General features: G+C 40.4%; 1 protein-coding gene across 1 annotated transcript in view; it reads right to left on the reverse strand.

Annotated features, from left to right (window-relative positions):
- SNX27 (sorting nexin 27) overlaps positions 1-17783 on the reverse strand; it is an 83466-nt gene extending 65683 nt beyond the window's left edge. Inside the window, exon 1 of the mRNA XM_024575532.4 lies at positions 17356-17783. Coding sequence (XP_024431300.1) covers positions 17356-17663 — 308 coding nt within the window. The 5' untranslated portion in view covers positions 17664-17783. The remainder of the gene's footprint in view (positions 1-17355) is intronic.
- Between the last annotated feature and the right edge of the window lie 1556 nt (positions 17784-19339).

Genomic DNA, 19339 nt, shown 5'->3' on the forward strand with positions numbered 1-19339 from the left:
CACGGATGAGCCTTGATCATTTTGTAATTCCATAAAGTAAGGAAGTACTCAAAAATGAAATGAAACCAAAACACACACTGATAGGGATACGGTAAAAGGGCACAGGAGCCAACTGAAAGAGCTACCGATGGCAGAAGCTAGAACAAATGGAACAACAAAACAAAGCAGCAGTATCACATTATATATCCCAAAATGTAAAATAAATATCCATGAGCCCATACTGATATAAATGACTGAATAAATGAATACATGAGCAGAAGAGATGTTCTTCTATGCTGAATTCCAAAACAATTATATAGATACTATACTCTAAAGGAGGGGAGCACAAACCCCAATCCTTAAGTGTGGGCTGCACACAGTGACTCCTATCCAAAGAGTAGAGTATGAAAAGGAGGGAAGGGATACAGAGAGTAACTTTACAGTGGATAAACCTGACAAACGCCACTTCAGCCAGATGATCAAGATCAATAGTAAGTCATAAATCATGACAATATGTGTCCTTGCTCTGAACAAATGAAAATGGTACTTCACCTCTGTGATCTCCATCCCAAGTAAACCAAAAACTCAGTCTAATCATGAAAAAAAATCTGACAAATTCCAATAGTCAGGCATCCTATAAGATACCTGACCAGTACTCCTCAAAACTGTCACGGTCATCAAAAAACATGGAAAGACTGACAAGCTGTCACAGCCAAGATGAGCCTAAGGAGACCTAACAACCAAATGTAATGTTACCCTGGATGGGATCCCGGTGTTCATCAAAAGGTTAAAAACATCACAAAGACATCACAAAGGTAAAAAACTAAGGAAATCCCAATAAGCTAAGGGCTTAGTTAATAATAATGTGTCAACATTATTGTGTATGGTGGGAGTGGGAAAGGAATATATGGGAACTCTCTGTACTATCTGTTCAATTTTTCTGTAAATCTAAAACTGTTCTAGAAAATAAAATCAATTAAAAAATTAGATTATAAGTTATATATAAAAGTACAACTTCATCTTCATAAAAAATGTGTAAATAAAAAACAGCCAAAACACCAAAAGTAGTTGTGTTATGGCGTTAAGATGACGGGTGAATATTCTTTTCCTTTTCCTTGGTCTCCAAATTTTCTCTTAACATATTTATGTTACTTTTATAACTTAAAAAGTGAATTTTATACCACCACACACCTATTAGAATGGCCAAAATCCAGAACAATGACAACACCAAATGCTGACAAGGATATAGATTAAAAGTAACTCTCATTCATTGCTGGTAGGAACACAAAATGGCACAATCACTTTGGAAGACAGTCTGATAGTTTCTTACAAAATTAACATAGTTTCTTACAAAATTAACATACTCTTTGCCACATGATCCAGCAATGGTACCCCTTGGTATTTAGCCAAAGGAACTGAAAACATGTCCACACAAAAACCTGCACACAGATGCTTATAGCAGCTTTATTCAAATTGCTGAAACTTGGAAGCAACCAAGATGTTCTTCAGTAGGTGAATGAATAAATGAACTGTAGATCCAGACAACGGAGCATTGTTCAGCACTAGAAAGAAATGAGCTATCAAGCCATGAGAATACACGAAGGAAACTTAAATGTGTATTACCAAGTTACAGAAGACAGTTTTGAAAAGGCTATATACACTTTATGATTTCAACTATATGACAATCTGGAAGAGTCAAAAGTAGGGAGATGGTAAACAGATCTGTGGTAGCCAGGGCCTGGGGAGGAGAAGGGTTGAAAAAGCAGAGCACTGGAAATTTTTAGGACAGTGAAACTCTGTGTACTATAATGGTGGATACATGTCATAAATGTGTCCACACAGAATGTATAACACCACGGGAAGACCCTAAACTAAACTACAGACTCTAGATGACAGTGATGTGTCAGTGTAGGTGCGTCAATGGTAATAAATATACCCCTTGGTGTGGGGGGGATTTATAACGGAGGAGGCAATACATGTCGTGGGGGCAGGAGGTATGTGGGAAACTTCTGTGCCTTTTGCTTAATTTTGCTGTGAACCTAAATCTACTCTAAAAAAAGAAAGCCTGTCAAATTTGTAATGTATTTTAAAAATTAAGAATGAAACATATATATACACACATATATGTATGTGCACCTCAAAGTGGACCTACCTGTTGTCAAACACTAAAATTCACGATTCCTTGGTGAATAATTCAAAATAAGATAGAGTAAGTTATTTTTCTGCTATGAAAATCAAACCAAGATCTGAAATTTTCAAATCAGAAAAGTGCCATAGCTTTAAACAGTTAAATAGTATCTTATTTTCACTTAGGAAACTAGATTCACAAAATAATTCCACTAACTGCCACTTATCCCTATTTCTTCCCCTGTCCACCAACTAAAAAAAAACAAGAAATACTTGGCCTCTCTTCAGTTATGATTTAATGTAACCATTTTCTAGCCTGAACAAATACTAAATAAATACAACTGAGCAGAAAACTACTACTAACCAAAGTTGTATGTTCTCAAAATTACAAATAGTGTGCTTTCTCTTCTTGATTTTTTAAGACCATAGTCATATACTGTAAAAATTGACAGACTATACCAAGAAAAGAGAATATAAAAAAGTAAAGTGTCTTGACTCAAACTATAGCCAAAAATTAAGAACAAAAAAAAATTCATCTTATTCTAAGCCTCACCTTTAGCAAATGAGGGGAAACAAATGCCAACTACATGTAGACCAGATTAAATGATTTCCAGCTGTAGTTCAAATCTTTTGGTGACTTTTTTTAAGTATCAAAAGCAAAATCAATATTTATACCAATATTTAAACCACCTACATCCAGAAATTTAACACTGAGCAAAAGAAAGTATTAATGACAATGAAGTACAGCCTTGGCAGGGCTGAAAGATTGTGGAACTATGTCCATTAGCATCTGGTCTTCCCCAAGAGGAAAAAAGGGATAAATAACTTGTCAAAAGAGCTGCTTACCATCACTCCAACTTGTTACCCTTAGCTGGGTGTTCTAGTGACAAAGAATGCTGCTGGAGGTAGGAAAAGTACAAATAGGCTTATCTTTCAACCTTAATACCTCCAGCTAGAAGCAACAAGGGTTTATTACTTGGGAAGAAGGAGTGCTAGATTCCTCAAACCTTTAATTCCAAGGCAATCAGTTTACAAATATAATCTACACAGGTAGATTTATTTCTAAATAAATGAATGATATTTGTCATTCAGGTAAAAAGTATACTAAGGCTTAAGGCTTTAAAATTTTTTTAAATAAATATAAAATTACATTCAAGCTATTCAGAAGAAAAGTCCATTTGTTTTAATCATCTATAAAGCCAATGTAACCACTGGTCACCAAGAATAAAAACAAACTTGTTCAGTTCCCTCCTAATAGAATACAAAATTCCAGTCTTAGCATTTTCAAACAGCCTCCCATAGTAAAACTAGTAAGGCTATAAACCTGTGTTTTAGGTGCCAGGACACACCTACTTTACACCTGTTGTCCTGGCATAATTAATGGGCCCTTTCCATTTTCAGAAGTGTCAATAAACTATACAGTCCTAATTTTAGTGCATTTTGTATCTGGAAGATTTCTATTAGGATGCACATAGTCCCTGGGCGCTTGCATTTACTAGTGTAGAAAACTAAGGGCAAAGAAGTGCTTTAGGGGACTTGGAGAATTGCTCTAAGTTTGTTCATCCAGTGGGGTGGAGGAGCTGGGTACCATCTTCATTATCTCACCCTCCCCAGGTCTACTCCAGTATTGACATTGGCTGTTATCTGCTGGATTCCCCACCAAATCATTAATTTTCCAAGGGCAAGGACTACTATGTATCATTCAGCTTTCTATCCCCAGTGTCTAATTCCGTGTTGGTCATATATAGTAAGCACTCATTACAGATTTCCCCCAAATGAATGAAAAAACATTAAGGCTAGCAAACAAACATAATAATGGTTTCTCCTCATGCACTTGCATAATCTCATTCCTTATTTTTAACATTTATACTAGTGTCACTATTTAGAGGGAAATAGTAAAAACATCATGCAAGCTCTACATTTTCAAACTTTAATATTAGTGATCATTTTGCTTTCTATTATAGGAAGTAGCAGAAATAATGCTTAAGAGTAAAATCTGGCACTTAATTATGTAAGCAATTTCAAAGTAAAGTATGTTCCTTATTCCAATATATTAGAAAGTAAATTGTTTCATTAATTTTTATATATAACACTAATTCCAAGGATAGTATAATAAGGTAAGGAAAATAAGAAATAAATATGTTGACATTTAAAAAGCAATCTTTATTTCAAGTGAATTTTGGGAATAATCTATTGTAATTACAGTTTCATACCATGAAAACTAAACACACCACAATTAATGAAAAAATGTAAGCACAATGGATTTCCTCATATGATAGAGGCTAAATTACCAGTAAGGCCTTACAAGGTTCTGATACTAAAACTATAAAAACAACAACTTACTTTGTTTTGATAGGATTTATTTTTCAATTTTTGTCTTTAAAAACTTGATCAGCATGTAAGACTCTATAGTTCTATTCAAATGTAAGGCTGAATGTGAAAATGGGTTACTTTATACTGTGGGATAATAAATGTTAATTATGGATGAGAGAGTTGTTAATAGCCATAATGGTTTCCCTAACCTGTGTTACTCACTTCCCTCCTATGTACAACCTTAGTTGGCATGTCTGGTAAATTACCAAAGAAGAAATTTTACTTTTTAAATTTCTATTTCCCTACTATTTCTGAATTACTATATAATGTGATTAAAAGAATAATTCCTTGTGTGATCTGGTAATTTTGTTCTGGGGTGACAGCCTGTACCCTGAACTTAATACCCATTTCCTAAATATCCATTTAGTCTCTGGGGGTATTTTAAATTAGTGTGAAAAGAACTGTTAACCTATCATTACTACTAAAAAAAAAAAAAAACAACCCCAACAAACCAATTCAAAATACCTTCCGCTGTGAAAGACAGTCTTTAAAACTTAATAACAAGAGATATACTTTTGAAGGGATAGGGTCCTTTATCAATCAATCAGATATCATCCTTTAATTCAAATGTGGGCAATTTCTTTTGGAGGTAAGGAACACAGACTACAGTTTCTGTAAATTGTAGTCTATTTCAATATATTGAACAAGAAGAAAGGTACATAAGACCTTTTCTGATTCCCCAATATAAAGGATAAACTGGATAGGACAGAGAAACCTAGAATAATCTATCAGGACATAACTCATAAAGGAAAACTTCGGTGTCATATTTCCTTAGATTCAAAACACCAGGTAAAGAAACTCATTGCCAGCCCTGGCTGGTGTGGTCACTTGGTTGGAGCATCTTCCCATAAACTAAAAGGTCACAGGTTCAATTCCCAGTCAGGGCACATGCCTGGGTTGTGGGTTCAGTTGGGTTTGGTCCCTGGTTAGGGCACCTACAGTTGCAGCAATCAATGTTTCTCTCTTTGTGGGGGGGCTCTCCCCGCAGAGGCCCCACCCTCACCCCCTCTCCACCACAGATGAGAATAATTCCACCATGACATGATCTGCTTAGGGAGGAAAGGTGGCCAATCTCTCAAAGGAGAAGGGCCTTGAGCCTGTTCCTCAGTGGGCTTTTACTGGGTTCGATTTGCACAGGAATACAGGTAAAGCTCATCAATCACTGTCAGGCAGTAAAGATCAAACAATAGATAACATTCAAAGAACTATGAGGGCTTATTCTGAGTCAGGGTCAGATAGCTAAAGGACTGTAAAACTTTGGGAAACAAACTCATTTTATGGTGGACCCTTATCAGAAAGCTGAGGATATTCTTAGCAAAGCAGGTTTCTCAGGATTTTATGCATTCTTTCTTAGGCCACATCATCCCAGGGAACCTCCTGTTCCTGCCCAGGGCTGCACCACCTTCCGCATTGTTTCAGGCTTAAGTCAGGCGGGGGAAGTAAGGCATCCAAGAGATTAGGAGACTTCTCACAGACAGAATGAGGGCTCAGGCTATGTCAAAGCCAAGGGGTGAGGGTCCATCACCCCCTTTTTCTATAGCTCTCCAAGTCCTTCCCTGAGGGCCCCATCGTGACCATGCCTGTCTTAGGTCGACCCTCCCTTGAGGAATCTTACCCGTCCTTGGCTAACCAGTCATCCGCCCGGGGGCCAAGCACGGTGAGGTAAAGGGGACAGAGGTGGCGCCCCTGGCAGGAAGATAAGCTTTGTCTCCTTAGTGGTTTATGGTCCCAAGGTCTCTTTACTCAGCCTTAGCCATGGGGAGTTACAGCTTCTGAAACCAGGCAGGGAGGTTCCCAACATCTCTCTTTCTCTCTCCCTCCCTTCCCCTCTCTCTAAAATCAATAAGCATGTCCTTGGGTGAGGAGAAAAAAACAAGAAAAAAAAGAAATTCACTGCCCTTTCCAAGTAAAGACAAACATAGGTTACATATCTTGAGAAAACAGGCCCCAAAAGTAGTTTTTTAACACTACCCAAATCAAAACAACCATAGTACTGGGTAAAAAGAATTAAGTAACCCTGCAATGGTATATTTAGTAGACAAACTACACTGATGACAAATTACAAACATAAGAGATGATTAAACTGTTGAGAAAAATGGAAGAAATTTCCAAAACTTTCAGAGTTCATGTCACATTTTCCAAGATCTCTAAATATTAAGTTAATCAATCTCCCAACTTTTAAAACATATTACAACTAGACATAGCTACAACTAGACAAACACACGGATATAAAAGTACTGTAGTATTTGGGGGCTGGGGGAGACAACTTCCCAGTTATTCTCACTGAATAGTTCTGTAAGGGTAATCAGCCTTCTGAACGCAGCTGGGAGAATATCCACACAAGCAGCTGACTCTCTGCAGACTGCTCTGTTACTTTTCCAAAAAGAAGTAAATTAATTACTTGTGTTTCAAGTCCACAGAATACATAGATGTCATTCTAGTCTTCATGGAGGTCTGACATTAGAATCTGCAGTTTCAGATATTTAAGCAAAAACAAATCTTTTTTGGGGGGAGGGACTGGTTCTTTATTTTAAAAAGACACTTGTCAATTTTCAGTATCAAAATAGCTGCACTACTGGTTTCTCTTTCTCTCAATCGGCCCCCAAAGAGACCACACCAAAGGAGAGGACATTTTAAGCCAGGAAGCTGCAGGATGTGAACCTAACAGATCTCACAGAAACCTCACCAATAAGGGGGAGCAGGGTAAGGAAAGAAACTTAAAAGATTATCACACTGCCAGCCCAGAGCTTTCACAGCCAGATGGGGTGACCAGTGCACCCCAACCCCAAAGAAGCAAAGTTTCAAAATAATATAAAATTTAAAAACAGTTTTGTACATAAACTATTCAAGATTTCTCCAGCACTAACTGAGGCAAAGCACGAGATGGCACTTTTACAGACATCACCTTCAGACCCAGAAAAGGGTGATGACATGATTTTATACAGCTAAATCAGTGGCAAAAACAATTTTCTTTCTTTCAAGGAGGCATGAGAGCAAATAACGGGTCACTTCAACATATGGGGCATGCGATCCATTCTGTGAACCACTAAGAAGGGGTGGAGATGGGGCAAGGACTTGCTGTCACACAGAGAGGTCTCACCATTTTAATTTGTTTGGTCACTTCTGTTTAAAAAAAAATTGCCCCCGAACACCTTAAAGCTGAAACCTAAATATCACTTTTTTTTTGATGGGGGGGGGGCTGACTCCTCCTGGAATCACCTTTCTGGTTTGGCAGGTACTCTGCACAAAACAATGACCCCTCATAGTGGAGTCTTTCTCTGGGCTCTGTTTGGCTCTCAATAAGGTAGACCCTTCCCTATTTCCATCCTCTATGGAAGAGGCAATATGGATGAAGTTGAAAAATTACCTTCTAAGAGTGAGAAAGGGATTAGACTGCTTGAGAACTGTGGAATTATTTGGAATGAAAATCATTTTTTAAACTTTCAGCCAAGATAGAGGCATAGGTAGATACATTTTGCTTCCCTGCACAATCAAAAGAAGGATAACAACAAATTGAAAAACAAAAAAATAGCCAGAACTACCAGAAAATCAAAATCTGACAACCAAGGAGTTACAGAAGAAACATTCATTCAAGACTGGTAAGAAGGGCAAAGACAGGGATCTGGGAAGGAGAGGATACACGGCAAGGCAGTGGCTGGAGGACCAGCTGGTCCCACATTTCTATGTGGATAAACTAGGAGGAACAACTAGGGAATGAGACAGACCAAGCAACCCAGGAATCCAGCGCCAGAAATAAAGGCTTAAACCTCTGGCTGTAAAAACCTATGGGGATTGCTGCTGTGAGAGAAACTCCCAGACTCACAGGAGAGTTCGCTGGAAAGACCCACAGGGTCCTAGAATGTACACAAACTCACCCACCCAGGAATCAGCACCACAAGAGCCCAATCTGCTTGTGGGTACTGGGGGAAGTGACTGAAAACCAGCTCAGAGCCAACCAAGCAGTATTGTTCCCTCTCAGGCCCCACCCCTCCATAACAGCACCACAATGCAGCAACCTGGGTTGCCCCACCCTGGAAAATACCTAAGGTTCCACCTCTCACTACATAACAGGTGTGCTGAGACAAAGAAATATGGCCCAAATGAAAGAAGAGATCAAAGCTCCAAAAACAACTAAGTGATGAAGAGAGAGCCAACCTATCAGATGCAGAGTTCAAAACACTGCTCATCAGGATGCTCACAGAAATGGTTGAGTATTGTTGCAAAATGGAGGAAGTGAAGGCTATGCAAAGTGAAATAAAGAAAAATATACAGAGAATCAGCAGTGAAAGGAAGGAATCCAGGACTCAAATCAATAGTTTGGAGCAGAAGAAAGAAATAAACATTCAACCAGAAGAGAATGAAGAAACAAGAATTCAGAAAAATGAGAAGAGGTTTAGGAACTTCTGGGACAACTTTAAATGTTCCAAAATCCGAATCATAGGGGTGCCAGAAGGAGGAGAGGAAGAGCAAGAAATTGAAAACATAATGCAGGAGAACTTCCCCAATCTGGCAGAGGAAACAGACTTCCATGAAGCCCAGGAAGCTCAGGGAGTCCCAAAGAAGTTGGACCCAAGGAGGAACACACCAAGGCACACTATAATTACATTAGCCAAGATTACAGATAAGGAGAGAATCTTAAAAGCAGCAAGAGAGAAGGAGACAGTTACCTACAAAGGAGTTTCCATAAGGCTATTAGCTGATTTATCAAAGGAAACCTTGCAGGCAAGAAGGGGCTGGAAAGAAGCATTCAAAGTCATGAAAGGCAAGGACCTACCTCCAAGATTACTCTATCCAGCAAAGCTCTCATTTAGATTGGAAGGGCAGATAAAGTGCTTCCCAGATGAGGTCAAGTTAAAGGAGTTCATCATCACCAAGCCCTTATTATATGAAATGTTAAAGGGACTTGTCTAAGAAAAAGAAGATGATCAAAACTATGAACAGTAAAATGACAACAAGCTCACAACTATCAACAACTGAACCTAAAACAAAAACAAAAACAAAAACAAACTAAGCAAGCAACTAGAAGAGGAATAGAGTCACAGAAATGGAGATCACATGGAGGGTTATCGGTGGGGAGGGGAAAGAGGGAGAATGAGGGAAAAGGTACAGGGAATAAGAAGAATAAGTGGTAGGTACAAAATAGAGAGGGGGAGATGTTAAGAATAGTATAGGAAATGGAGAAGCCAAAGAACTTATATGTACAACCCATGGACATGAACTAAGGGGGGGTAGAATGCTGGCAGGATGGGGGGTACAGGGCAGAGTGGAATAAAAGGGAGAAAAAAATGTGACAACCAGAATAGCATAATCAATAAAATATACTTTAAAACAAAAAACAAAAAAATAACAAAATGACAATAAAAATAAAGTTAAATAAAAGTATTTGGACAGTCAAAAAATTTTTAAATCATTTTTTAAAAGATGTTTTACTAATAATGGAAGTTTCTTGAAGAAGTTCACATAAAGGTACTCAAATATAGTTCCTTACTCTGCAACTTTTAATACCTTGCATAGAGATGTATGTCCTCCATTATGAGAACATTATTTAGTTAGCAGAAAGCAATAAGTAATAAACCAAAGAGACTACATACACACTACTTAGTATTTGACTAATATAAAACCACAAAAAATTTTATAGTACTCCTCATATTACTGAGAGGAAACAAAAATTCAGTTTGTAGTCACCATCGATTCTTACTTATTTAAAGGATCTTTGTAGGAACTTTGGTTTTGAAAGTAGACCACAGGTATAAATCTTAGTACTGTATTAAGTTCAGTCCTCTCAACTGCCAACTACATGCTGAACGCAGAAATAAAAAGATATAAATTAAAGATGGCATCTTCACAGCAAAGGAGCAGACTTGGAGGAATAGTTAAAACGGCGCATCACAGGTAAGGGGTAACACAAGGTGGCGTGCAGCATATCAAGATCAAACTTACCAACTATAAAAACAACAGTAAGTTCAGCCATTTAAAAAATAAGAGAAAGAGCCCTGGCTGGTGTGGCTCAGTGGATTGAGTTCTGGCCTGCGAACCAAAGTCATTGGTTCGATACCAGTCAAGGCACATGCTTGGATTGCGCTCCAGGTCCCCAGTGGGGGGTGCATGATGTTGTTTCTCTCATTGAGAAACACACTGATGTTTCTCTCTCTCTTTTTCTCCCTCCTTTCCCCTTTCTCTAAAAATAAATAAGAAAAATCTTTTTTAAAAAATAACTCTTTAAAAAAATAAATAAAAAAAATAATTTTAAAACAATAAAAAATAAGAGAAAGAGAAATGAATATTTGAGAAGGTGGATTGGGTTGTGAGGTGAAATACATATAAAAATGAAAGGCAGCCAGCCCCTCACCAGCTGTTCCCAGCTCTGAGTGTTAGAGCTCAGTTGTCCTTCATTCCCTTCTTTATATAGTACAAAACAGCCCAAGAGACTAGATGCTCTGAAATTCTTCTAACAGTAGTTTTTCTTTGGCCTTGGAAAATATTCAACCTCTTTGAGTAAATAATTAAATAAAAGCTAAATTTTCACAGGGAGTCCTGGGTACTAACACACATACAACTATATTCTGACCTCAAAAACAGAATAAAATTCAAACTTCTTAGCACTGCATTCAAAGTCCTTTTTGATCTAACCTCAAGCACAATTGTCTACAAACAGCAATTTCAGGTTCCTTATAGGTATCCTAAGAACTTTTCACATCTCCCTTCCAGTTTCCTGAGCCAAAAATCCGTCCCCCTTCTCTGCCTACTGAAATTATATTTGCCCTTCAATCACAGACTTAAAAGGCCTCTATGACTTATCTACCCATCAATTTTCTCAAGCATATTCTCTTTCTTCTAAACTCCCATCGTTTTTCGTTTATCTCCATTATTTCATTTGCTTCGCACACAGTAAACTGCTTACACATACCTTCCCCATGCAGTGTAAGCCACTCAAGGGCAGGGATGCAGGCAATCTATGACTTGCACAAGCCCAACAGCACTTCACACAGTTTGTGCTTAATTGTGGAACCAGACTGAGTATGAGGTGATATTAGTGGGCCAACCTCAGAAAAGTGAGGCCCCAAATCATTGTTTTTCAAACAGTGGATCACAACCTAATGAGTCATGAAGTTTCTGTAGTGGGCCACCACCAGCATTCAAAAAAACAAAACCAAAATAACCCCCCCCAAAACACTAAACAGACTAAAAAATACCAGAGGGTATGCATGATACCAGGAAACACAGTTTTGTGAAACTTGTTTCTGATTCTTTTTTGTATTCATATTGGGTTGTAATACAAAATGTATCTCTTTCTGTGAATTGCAATTAAAAATATATTTTAAAACTGCCTGAATATTTTTTTCCAAAAGTGGGACCGGAATTGTGCCGCCCATATATAGGCTCTTAATGGACTGCCCAAGTGAAGCACAGAGAGGTCATCTATGTAACTGACCGCTGAAGAAAAGAATGACTATAACTCGCTCTAGCCTAAACCACCACAGTATCCTTTATGCCAGCAATGCCACCATTTAACAAATGAACTCATCACAGATCACGTTTCCAAAGTACTGTGCAGTGATCACAAGTTATCATACACGTCTGCTTGTCAACTGAGTCTCTGCTTATTTACCAGATCATAACAATTATTCCCAAAGAGACTTACCTTAAAAATATAGTTATCCTTGACGGCACGGTAACAAACCCTCACCTGAAACTAGTCAGCGGTGGATGGAAGGAGAACTGTTCTTCACAATAACTTATTTGACCCAGTCAAATCTTCGTATTACCAACAAAAGATCTTTTCCCTTCACAGCCATGTTGTAGAAGTGATTTCCAAGGAGAGGAGAATGCTATTTTCTTTCTTTCTTTTTTTCTATTCTCAAATTTAGTTTTATTTATTTGCCACCTCAACTATCTATGGAATTAAAAGATTTTCTTTGGGTTACAACTATGATTGTCATGCTCTCTTTGCCAATAACCAATAGATTAAAGATAGCAACAAGTAAGGGCAAAGAATGATTGCTTTGGTTCCCTATCACCCACTTAATTTAACAACAGAAGAGACAGGTAAGTAAAAATATAAGACAATTACCTTTCACAGTAATAGAACCAAAGCTCAACTGCTACCCAAGCTAACAGAGATGAGACTGAATTTTAAGAATTTTAAGTGACTTAAATTCTTGATCATACAAATTCCCTGATCAAAAACCATGATTTCAAACCATTTCTAAAAACTACCTAGAAAATCTGAGCCAAATAGAGTAGAATTCAGCTACAAATTCTACTCTAAGAGAAAGTAGCCCTCGAGAAAGTATTTAGCAGTCAGTGTTACATGAATCACACTTAACTCATGAAAATACTTCTTACGGCAGCAACCTCTTTTTATTGAATCATTTTCAAACTTCACATAAAGGAAGAAAAAAAAGAATACCCATGAGATATTTGTAAGTTATTAAAATAACTTTCAATAGTCAAATACATGCTGATAGGAGACTAGACTTTGGGTGGTGAGCACACAATACAATATACAGTATTGTATATTGATGATGTATTATAAAATTGTATACCTGAAATTTATGTTATTAACCAATGTCATCCCAATAAATTAAAAAAAAACCTCAATAAACAAATTTATTTACATATGCATGGCTTTCATTTTTCTTATGGTTTAATTTTAACAAGGTAAAGTTGATGGATATATTATCCTACAGCTATAGAGGAAAAAGACATAGACTCTCTGCCTAGCATAAATATAGTATCATAATTTTGAATGGTTGCAAGCCAACCTTAGGAGTCCATGCTTATAAAAGCCCACAATGCCCCAATGCCAAAGAGACAAAACAAACCAGCCAACAGACAAACATAATCCCTCAAAAATAACAGACAGTATCACATCCATAACCACTGCACACTTAAACCCACCTAAAGGCATCTCTCTAGAAATCAATCAAAAGCCCTTGGAACTGCTTTAACCTTAGGAAAATTAACCTGAAGTTAAATGTTTCTTCACATACTATATAATTAGTGCAAAGACATACTTATTTTGGTTCTATTTGTTGAAAGCATCCTTCACTCATTAGCCTCCAGGTATATACACATCAAAGGGAAGACACTCAATATATGTTATACACTGGAGAGGAATTACAAGGTGGAAACTAACATTGCTAGTCAAGAAAACATTCCATCTGCCGTAAATTTAGAGCCCAGAGGGCTTGCTCTTACTCCAGTACCAAGCCCTCCAATATGACTCTTTCCCAAACTAGTCAGTATCTAGTCAGTTTGGAAGGGAGAAAGGACAAACTGAACCACAGTGAATTTAGTTTAACAACTGTTCCAAGAATCAACGAGGACAGGACCTTGGTAAAGACTAAAATACAAAGAAATTGCTCTTCCTTTTGCCCAAGCTTATATTGCCTTAAATCTCAAGTTACTCTGTTCTTTTACACCTCTAACAGTTGTCTGAACAACTGCAATATATGAAAATTGGAATAAAATTGTGCACAGGAGGAAAACATCTAAAATAGGAAAAAGTCTTGGTTAAAAAGGCAATTATCAAGGTCCATACATCCACCTATGACTTCATACAAACTACATCTACATAATCATCTAACTATGCCTAATCCTGACCCCACTTAGCACTTCATCAATTTACAGAGCTTTCCTGGGACAAAAGAGGTTAACTTAAGGAACCTGGGTGAGAGAGGAAAAAAGCTCTAAGGAATGCTGCCTAAAGAAATGCTTTAGGAAAATCAGTATCAACCTCACCAAGATCAACAAGTAGCAGACACAGTTATCCCTGAAGAATCATGTCTGTTTGCTCGCTGATTTCCTTCTCTCACTTGAAAACCTAAGGAAAAGATGCAGACTTTGTTTGGAAGAGGGGAAGGAAAGAAACTGTATGAAGCTGACCCCTGAAGGTGGAGGGTGGGGGAACCAACCTCTGTGTATTTGAAAATGCACATGTAACTTTTGACTTGCCAAGAACTTAAGTTTTCCCTCAGTGTCCTTGCGAGTTCGGTTCCAGGACCCTGATCCCCCCAAGGGATATTAAAATCTGAGGTTGCTCAAGTGCCCTGTATAAAATTGTGCAGATCAATGCATGCAGCCAGCCCTCCACACCTGCGGATTCCAACGGCAGAATGAAAACAGTACAGGTACTTACTGCATATAAATGGACCTATGAAGTTCAAACCCATGATGTCCAGGGTCAACAGTAGTTGAGGTCTCAGGGAATTTAACTACTAGCTTGGTTTTGTATTGCAACTATCACTATTTCCACTACAGTAGCAGAGAAGCTTCAAAGATTTTGGAAATCAAAATACAGTTGGAAGGTGAGAAACCAATGTCAAGATCATTACAACCTTCCACAGACAGGTTCTTTAAGCAAAAAGTGTTCTTTTGCCCTGCCCAATAAAAGAAACAAAGTTCTCTACTCACCACGAAGGATGTGCCAAAATGCAATGTTTTTCTGTGAAGAGGAACAGACCTAGGCTGGAACCTGGGCCTGAGCAAACCCTGTCCTAGGGGATCATCTGAGCAAGCCCTTCACAGTACCTAGTTTACATCTGAATTCTGCTGCAAAAACCACAATAAAGGCAAGAAGCCAGCAACTATGTTAGTTGGCATATATATATATATGAATGAAATGATCAATCACGTTAGCTGTAGTCTTCTACAAACTTATTTTAGTTTAGTTCCTTTAGCCCCTGCAAAGAGTAAATGACTTAGAACTTTATAATAATTTTATAATTTTAAATAAATATTTTATTTTTATCTTCACCCAAGGACATGCTTATTGATTTTAGAGAGGGAGAGGGAGAGGGAGGGATAGAGAGAGGGAAAGAAACATCAATGTCAGAGAGAAACTTCGATCACTTGCCTATCACATGCTCCTGGATCAGGGACTAAACCCACAACCTAGACATATGCCTTGACCAGGAACTGAACCCGCAGCCTTTCAATTTACAGGACAACACTCCAACCAAGTGAGCCACACCGGCCAGGGCAATAAAAATAAATAAAAAGCTGGATCCAAAGTTGACTCTCAAAAGGAAAGGAAAATGAAAATTCTAAGTGATTCTATCGGAAGAAAATACCAGCCATAGAATTTGAGTTATTTAGAAAGAAAAGAATAGGTGCCCCAGTACAAAGCAAAAGGTCACTATTGCATTCTATATCTGAATGCCCTTACCACCAAAAGATTAAAAATATTCTGTTAAAGTAGGACATTAAGGGAAAAAGAAAGCATCTATTTACAGGAAGGACAGAGGAAAGTTAGACTAATAGCTCCAAACACTTGCTTTTGTGAGCTACTCTTCTTTGAGGTGGAAGGTAAGAGGAAATAAGAGTGAGTGGATACCACAGAATGAGATCATCAAGGATAAGGGCAGGAGGGGGCATAGGTGAGTAAGGAAGCATGAGCTCTTCCATATGCTCATCTTCAAGATCCTATTCTCTTGGAAACCTCGAGGAAACCTACTGTTTTACTACAGGAAAGCCTGACGGTTGTGAACATCATAATTAAAATAACATTTCTAGAAAATGAGGAGCACTTCATGAGAGCACTGAGGGAGAGGGCGGAGGAGTGAGAAAAAGAATACACAAGATAGGTTCAGTAAGCAGAAGAGAGACGCAGCGCTGAAGACTACTGAGAGGGGGATGACGAGAGCACACACCGCCCACCAGCCAGCCAGCCGTCACTGTATGTATTTTAATACGACGTACAAAACCACAGATGTAGCTCCCGGACGAAGGTTGTGGAGGAGGGCCGCACGGACACCAGAGAGAAGGCAGCATCTTGCCCCGGCGTTAAGGGATGCAGGAGTGCACAGGGGGAAGGGACTGCAGTAGGCAAGAGGACAGATTATAGCAGCAGAAGGAAGCTAAAAAGGACAGGAAAGAAAGCAACCTAGAGGCGAGAAAGAACAGGGTGAAAGTCAAGCATGGGATCACAAGAGGATAGAGTAGGAGAGGGAATGGCGACAGCACGCGCGAAAACGTGGGGAGGTCAAAGACCCAAAAGGGGATTGTAATTGTAGACTGAACCCAAAGTACGCGTGTGGCGCAGGAGTGAACACGGGGGACAACAGGGATGCGATGAAGACACTAGACCAACATCATGGTGTAATATGGAGACTACTGTGAAGAGAAACTAGAGTGTCAAAGCCCCCCGCCCCCCAACCACCGAAAGAAAAAACAAACAAACCCGCATGCAAGAGTCTGCAAAGAAGGTAAACTAGCAAAATGAATACAAAAAGGGAGGGAGGAAAGGGGCACCCTGAAGGACAGAAAAACGTATAGGGGGTGCTTGCCCGTAAGGAGAGGGTAACTAAGGAAAGAAAAAGGAGTCCGTGTGGAGGGGTGAGGTTTCCCGAGGAAGAGCAGAAGACCACTGGCGGTTCTGCCTGCTCGGGCGAGGGCCGAGGACGGTCCCCAGGGGCTGAAGGGCTGGTGGGGAACAACTACGCTGCCGCAGATGAGGACTTAAGGAGGACACACGGTGAGGGGGTCAGAGGAGATGCTGTCAGTGGGCAGCAGAAGGTTTATCAAGAGCAAAGCGAGGGGCGGCGGGGAGCGGTAAGCTAAATGCCCAAGGGGGAGGCAAAGGGGTAGAAAAGACGCCAAAGGAATGCGCCGGGGGTAGCAGCGGTTGGGCGTAGAGAGGGACATCCACTGAAGAGCCAGGGGAGCGAGGTGGGAGGTGCAGAGGGCCGGGGTGTGGGAGGTGAAAGGGTCAGCCCCAGGCCGTGCGAGGCCAGAGGCCGCCGGGGTCCCGAGGGCAGGTTCAGGGTTGGGGGAGGTGCGGCCTGAGGGTGACAGGGGTAGAGGGGAGGTGCGCGGACCCGCGGAGGGGATGGGACGGGGTGCGGGGGGGCAGGGGGTAGCTCGGATACTCACACCTCCAGAATGCGGTCCCCCTTGCGCACCCCGGCGCGATCGGCCGCCCCCCCTGGCAGCACGGCGCTCACATGCTGCAGCGGCGCGTACAGCTCCCCGTTGATGCTCCGCAGCTGCCCGCCCTCGCTCACTTGGCCCCGCACGTTGAAGCCGTAGCCGGACTCGGACTTGACGATGCGCACGACCCGCGGGCCGCTGCCTCCTCCGCCGTTCCCGGCGCAGTGGAGCCCAGACCCCCCGCCACCGCCGCCACCTCCGTTCCTGTGAGGGGCTGAGGGGTGAATCCCTTCCCCGTCCTCGTCCGCCATCTTGGAGCAGGCGAGCTGTGTCCCCGCCCCCTTACGCCTCCACTTCCCCCCTCCTGCGCGCTCGCCCTCGTCGGCAGCGGCGCGACCCCCGCGCGCGTGCACGTGCTGCCGGCCGCACGGTCCGAGTGGCCCGGGAGCTGCCAGCGGAGTTAAAGGGAAGGCAAGGGGGCGGAGGGAAAGCCGAAGGTGAGCGGACGGTTGTGCACTGTGGAGCCTCCTGGGAGATGTAGTTCGTGGCGCGCGGGGGGGCCGGGAGGGTGCTGGGCCCAGCGGCAGCTGAGTTTCATAACGCAAGTTCGCGAGCAACGCCTGCTGGAAGTTGTAGTTTGTCTTTTAAATTCTTAAGTGTTCAATCTGTTGGGTGGTGTGAGTGTGGCAGATTGATTTAACTGTTGATGTGGTGCGCCTTCCCCCCCCCCCCCCCCCCCGCCACCCCGTCTTATTTCATAGACTCTAAAACAATAATATTAAGACAGGTTAACGTTTGTGATTCAGTACAGTCATAAATTACAACAACTTACTTCCTCAGTACTTTACTGGTTCACACATATTATTTTATTTCATGGCCCCATCAACCTCATGAGACTACTGGATCACGAATTAGTTTCTCTACTTCACACCTTAGGAAACTGAACCTTAGGGTGCCCAAAGTCATCCAGTTATTGTGTAACAGGAACTGAGTACCAGTTATGTTTGTGCAACTTTCTTTTCCTGTATTGTAATTACATAAAAACTATGCCCCAAATATACAAAAATATGTATAGAGAGAAGACACTATGATCTAGGTGATTTAAAACTAGATATTAGAGTAGCCATGTAATTTCAATTGCGCAATGATTTTTGAAGGTACCTTTATTTCTAATTCATTTTGTTTTCCCCAACAACATAGTAGAATTACTTGGAAATGGCAGCAACTGATGTATTTTCACTACCTACCCAAACACAAACAACAGATAGTGCACAAAATGCCTGGGAAAAGCAAGTAAAAAGCAAGAGCAAGAGCAAAAATAATGTAAATAACTTAAGGATTAACACTCAAGTCTGGCATTTGATTTTGCCCTAGTGACAGTCCAATAAATTAGTCTGTTACTGTTTCATGGGTGTTGATAAAAGACACAAGATTCTTGGATCAGAGACAAAGGACTCATAACATGGGAAGTAACATAAGCTTCAGCATGTTTGTCAATTCCTCTTGCTCCTAAAGTTTCACAGGGATGACACAAAGGGCCCGGATGAATGCTTTGCCCTTGGTAGATTTGAGTCAAGGCTAAGGAACGCTGAGCTTTGGGAGCCTGCTGTTTTATAGGAAGAAGTAAGCAAACCTGTTCTTTGCCCTGGAGGAAGACATTACTTCATCCCTTAGATACTCAGTATAAACACAACCCTAAGAAATGACCCTAGGAAAGAGAAGCCTTGCATTCTAGGCATTCCCAGGAAGATGGGTAGAAGCATGAAAGGCCCTTGAAGGACCATCTGCCTCAATATTACCATGTGCCAGACACTATGCTAAGCCTTTGACATACATAATCTCATTTAATTCTCACAACCCAATAATATCCCTATTTTACAAATGAATAGACAGGTATAGAGAGGTCACAAAGCCAATTAGCAATGAATCCAGGAGAAGCAACAGAGATACAAAGTTAAAAGAGTAAAAGTTAACTTGCAGAGGTCTG

The sequence above is a fragment of the Desmodus rotundus genome, chromosome 12 (genome assembly GCF_022682495.2).
Source record: "Desmodus rotundus isolate HL8 chromosome 12, HLdesRot8A.1, whole genome shotgun sequence".
NCBI lineage: Eukaryota > Metazoa > Chordata > Mammalia > Chiroptera > Phyllostomidae > Desmodus > Desmodus rotundus.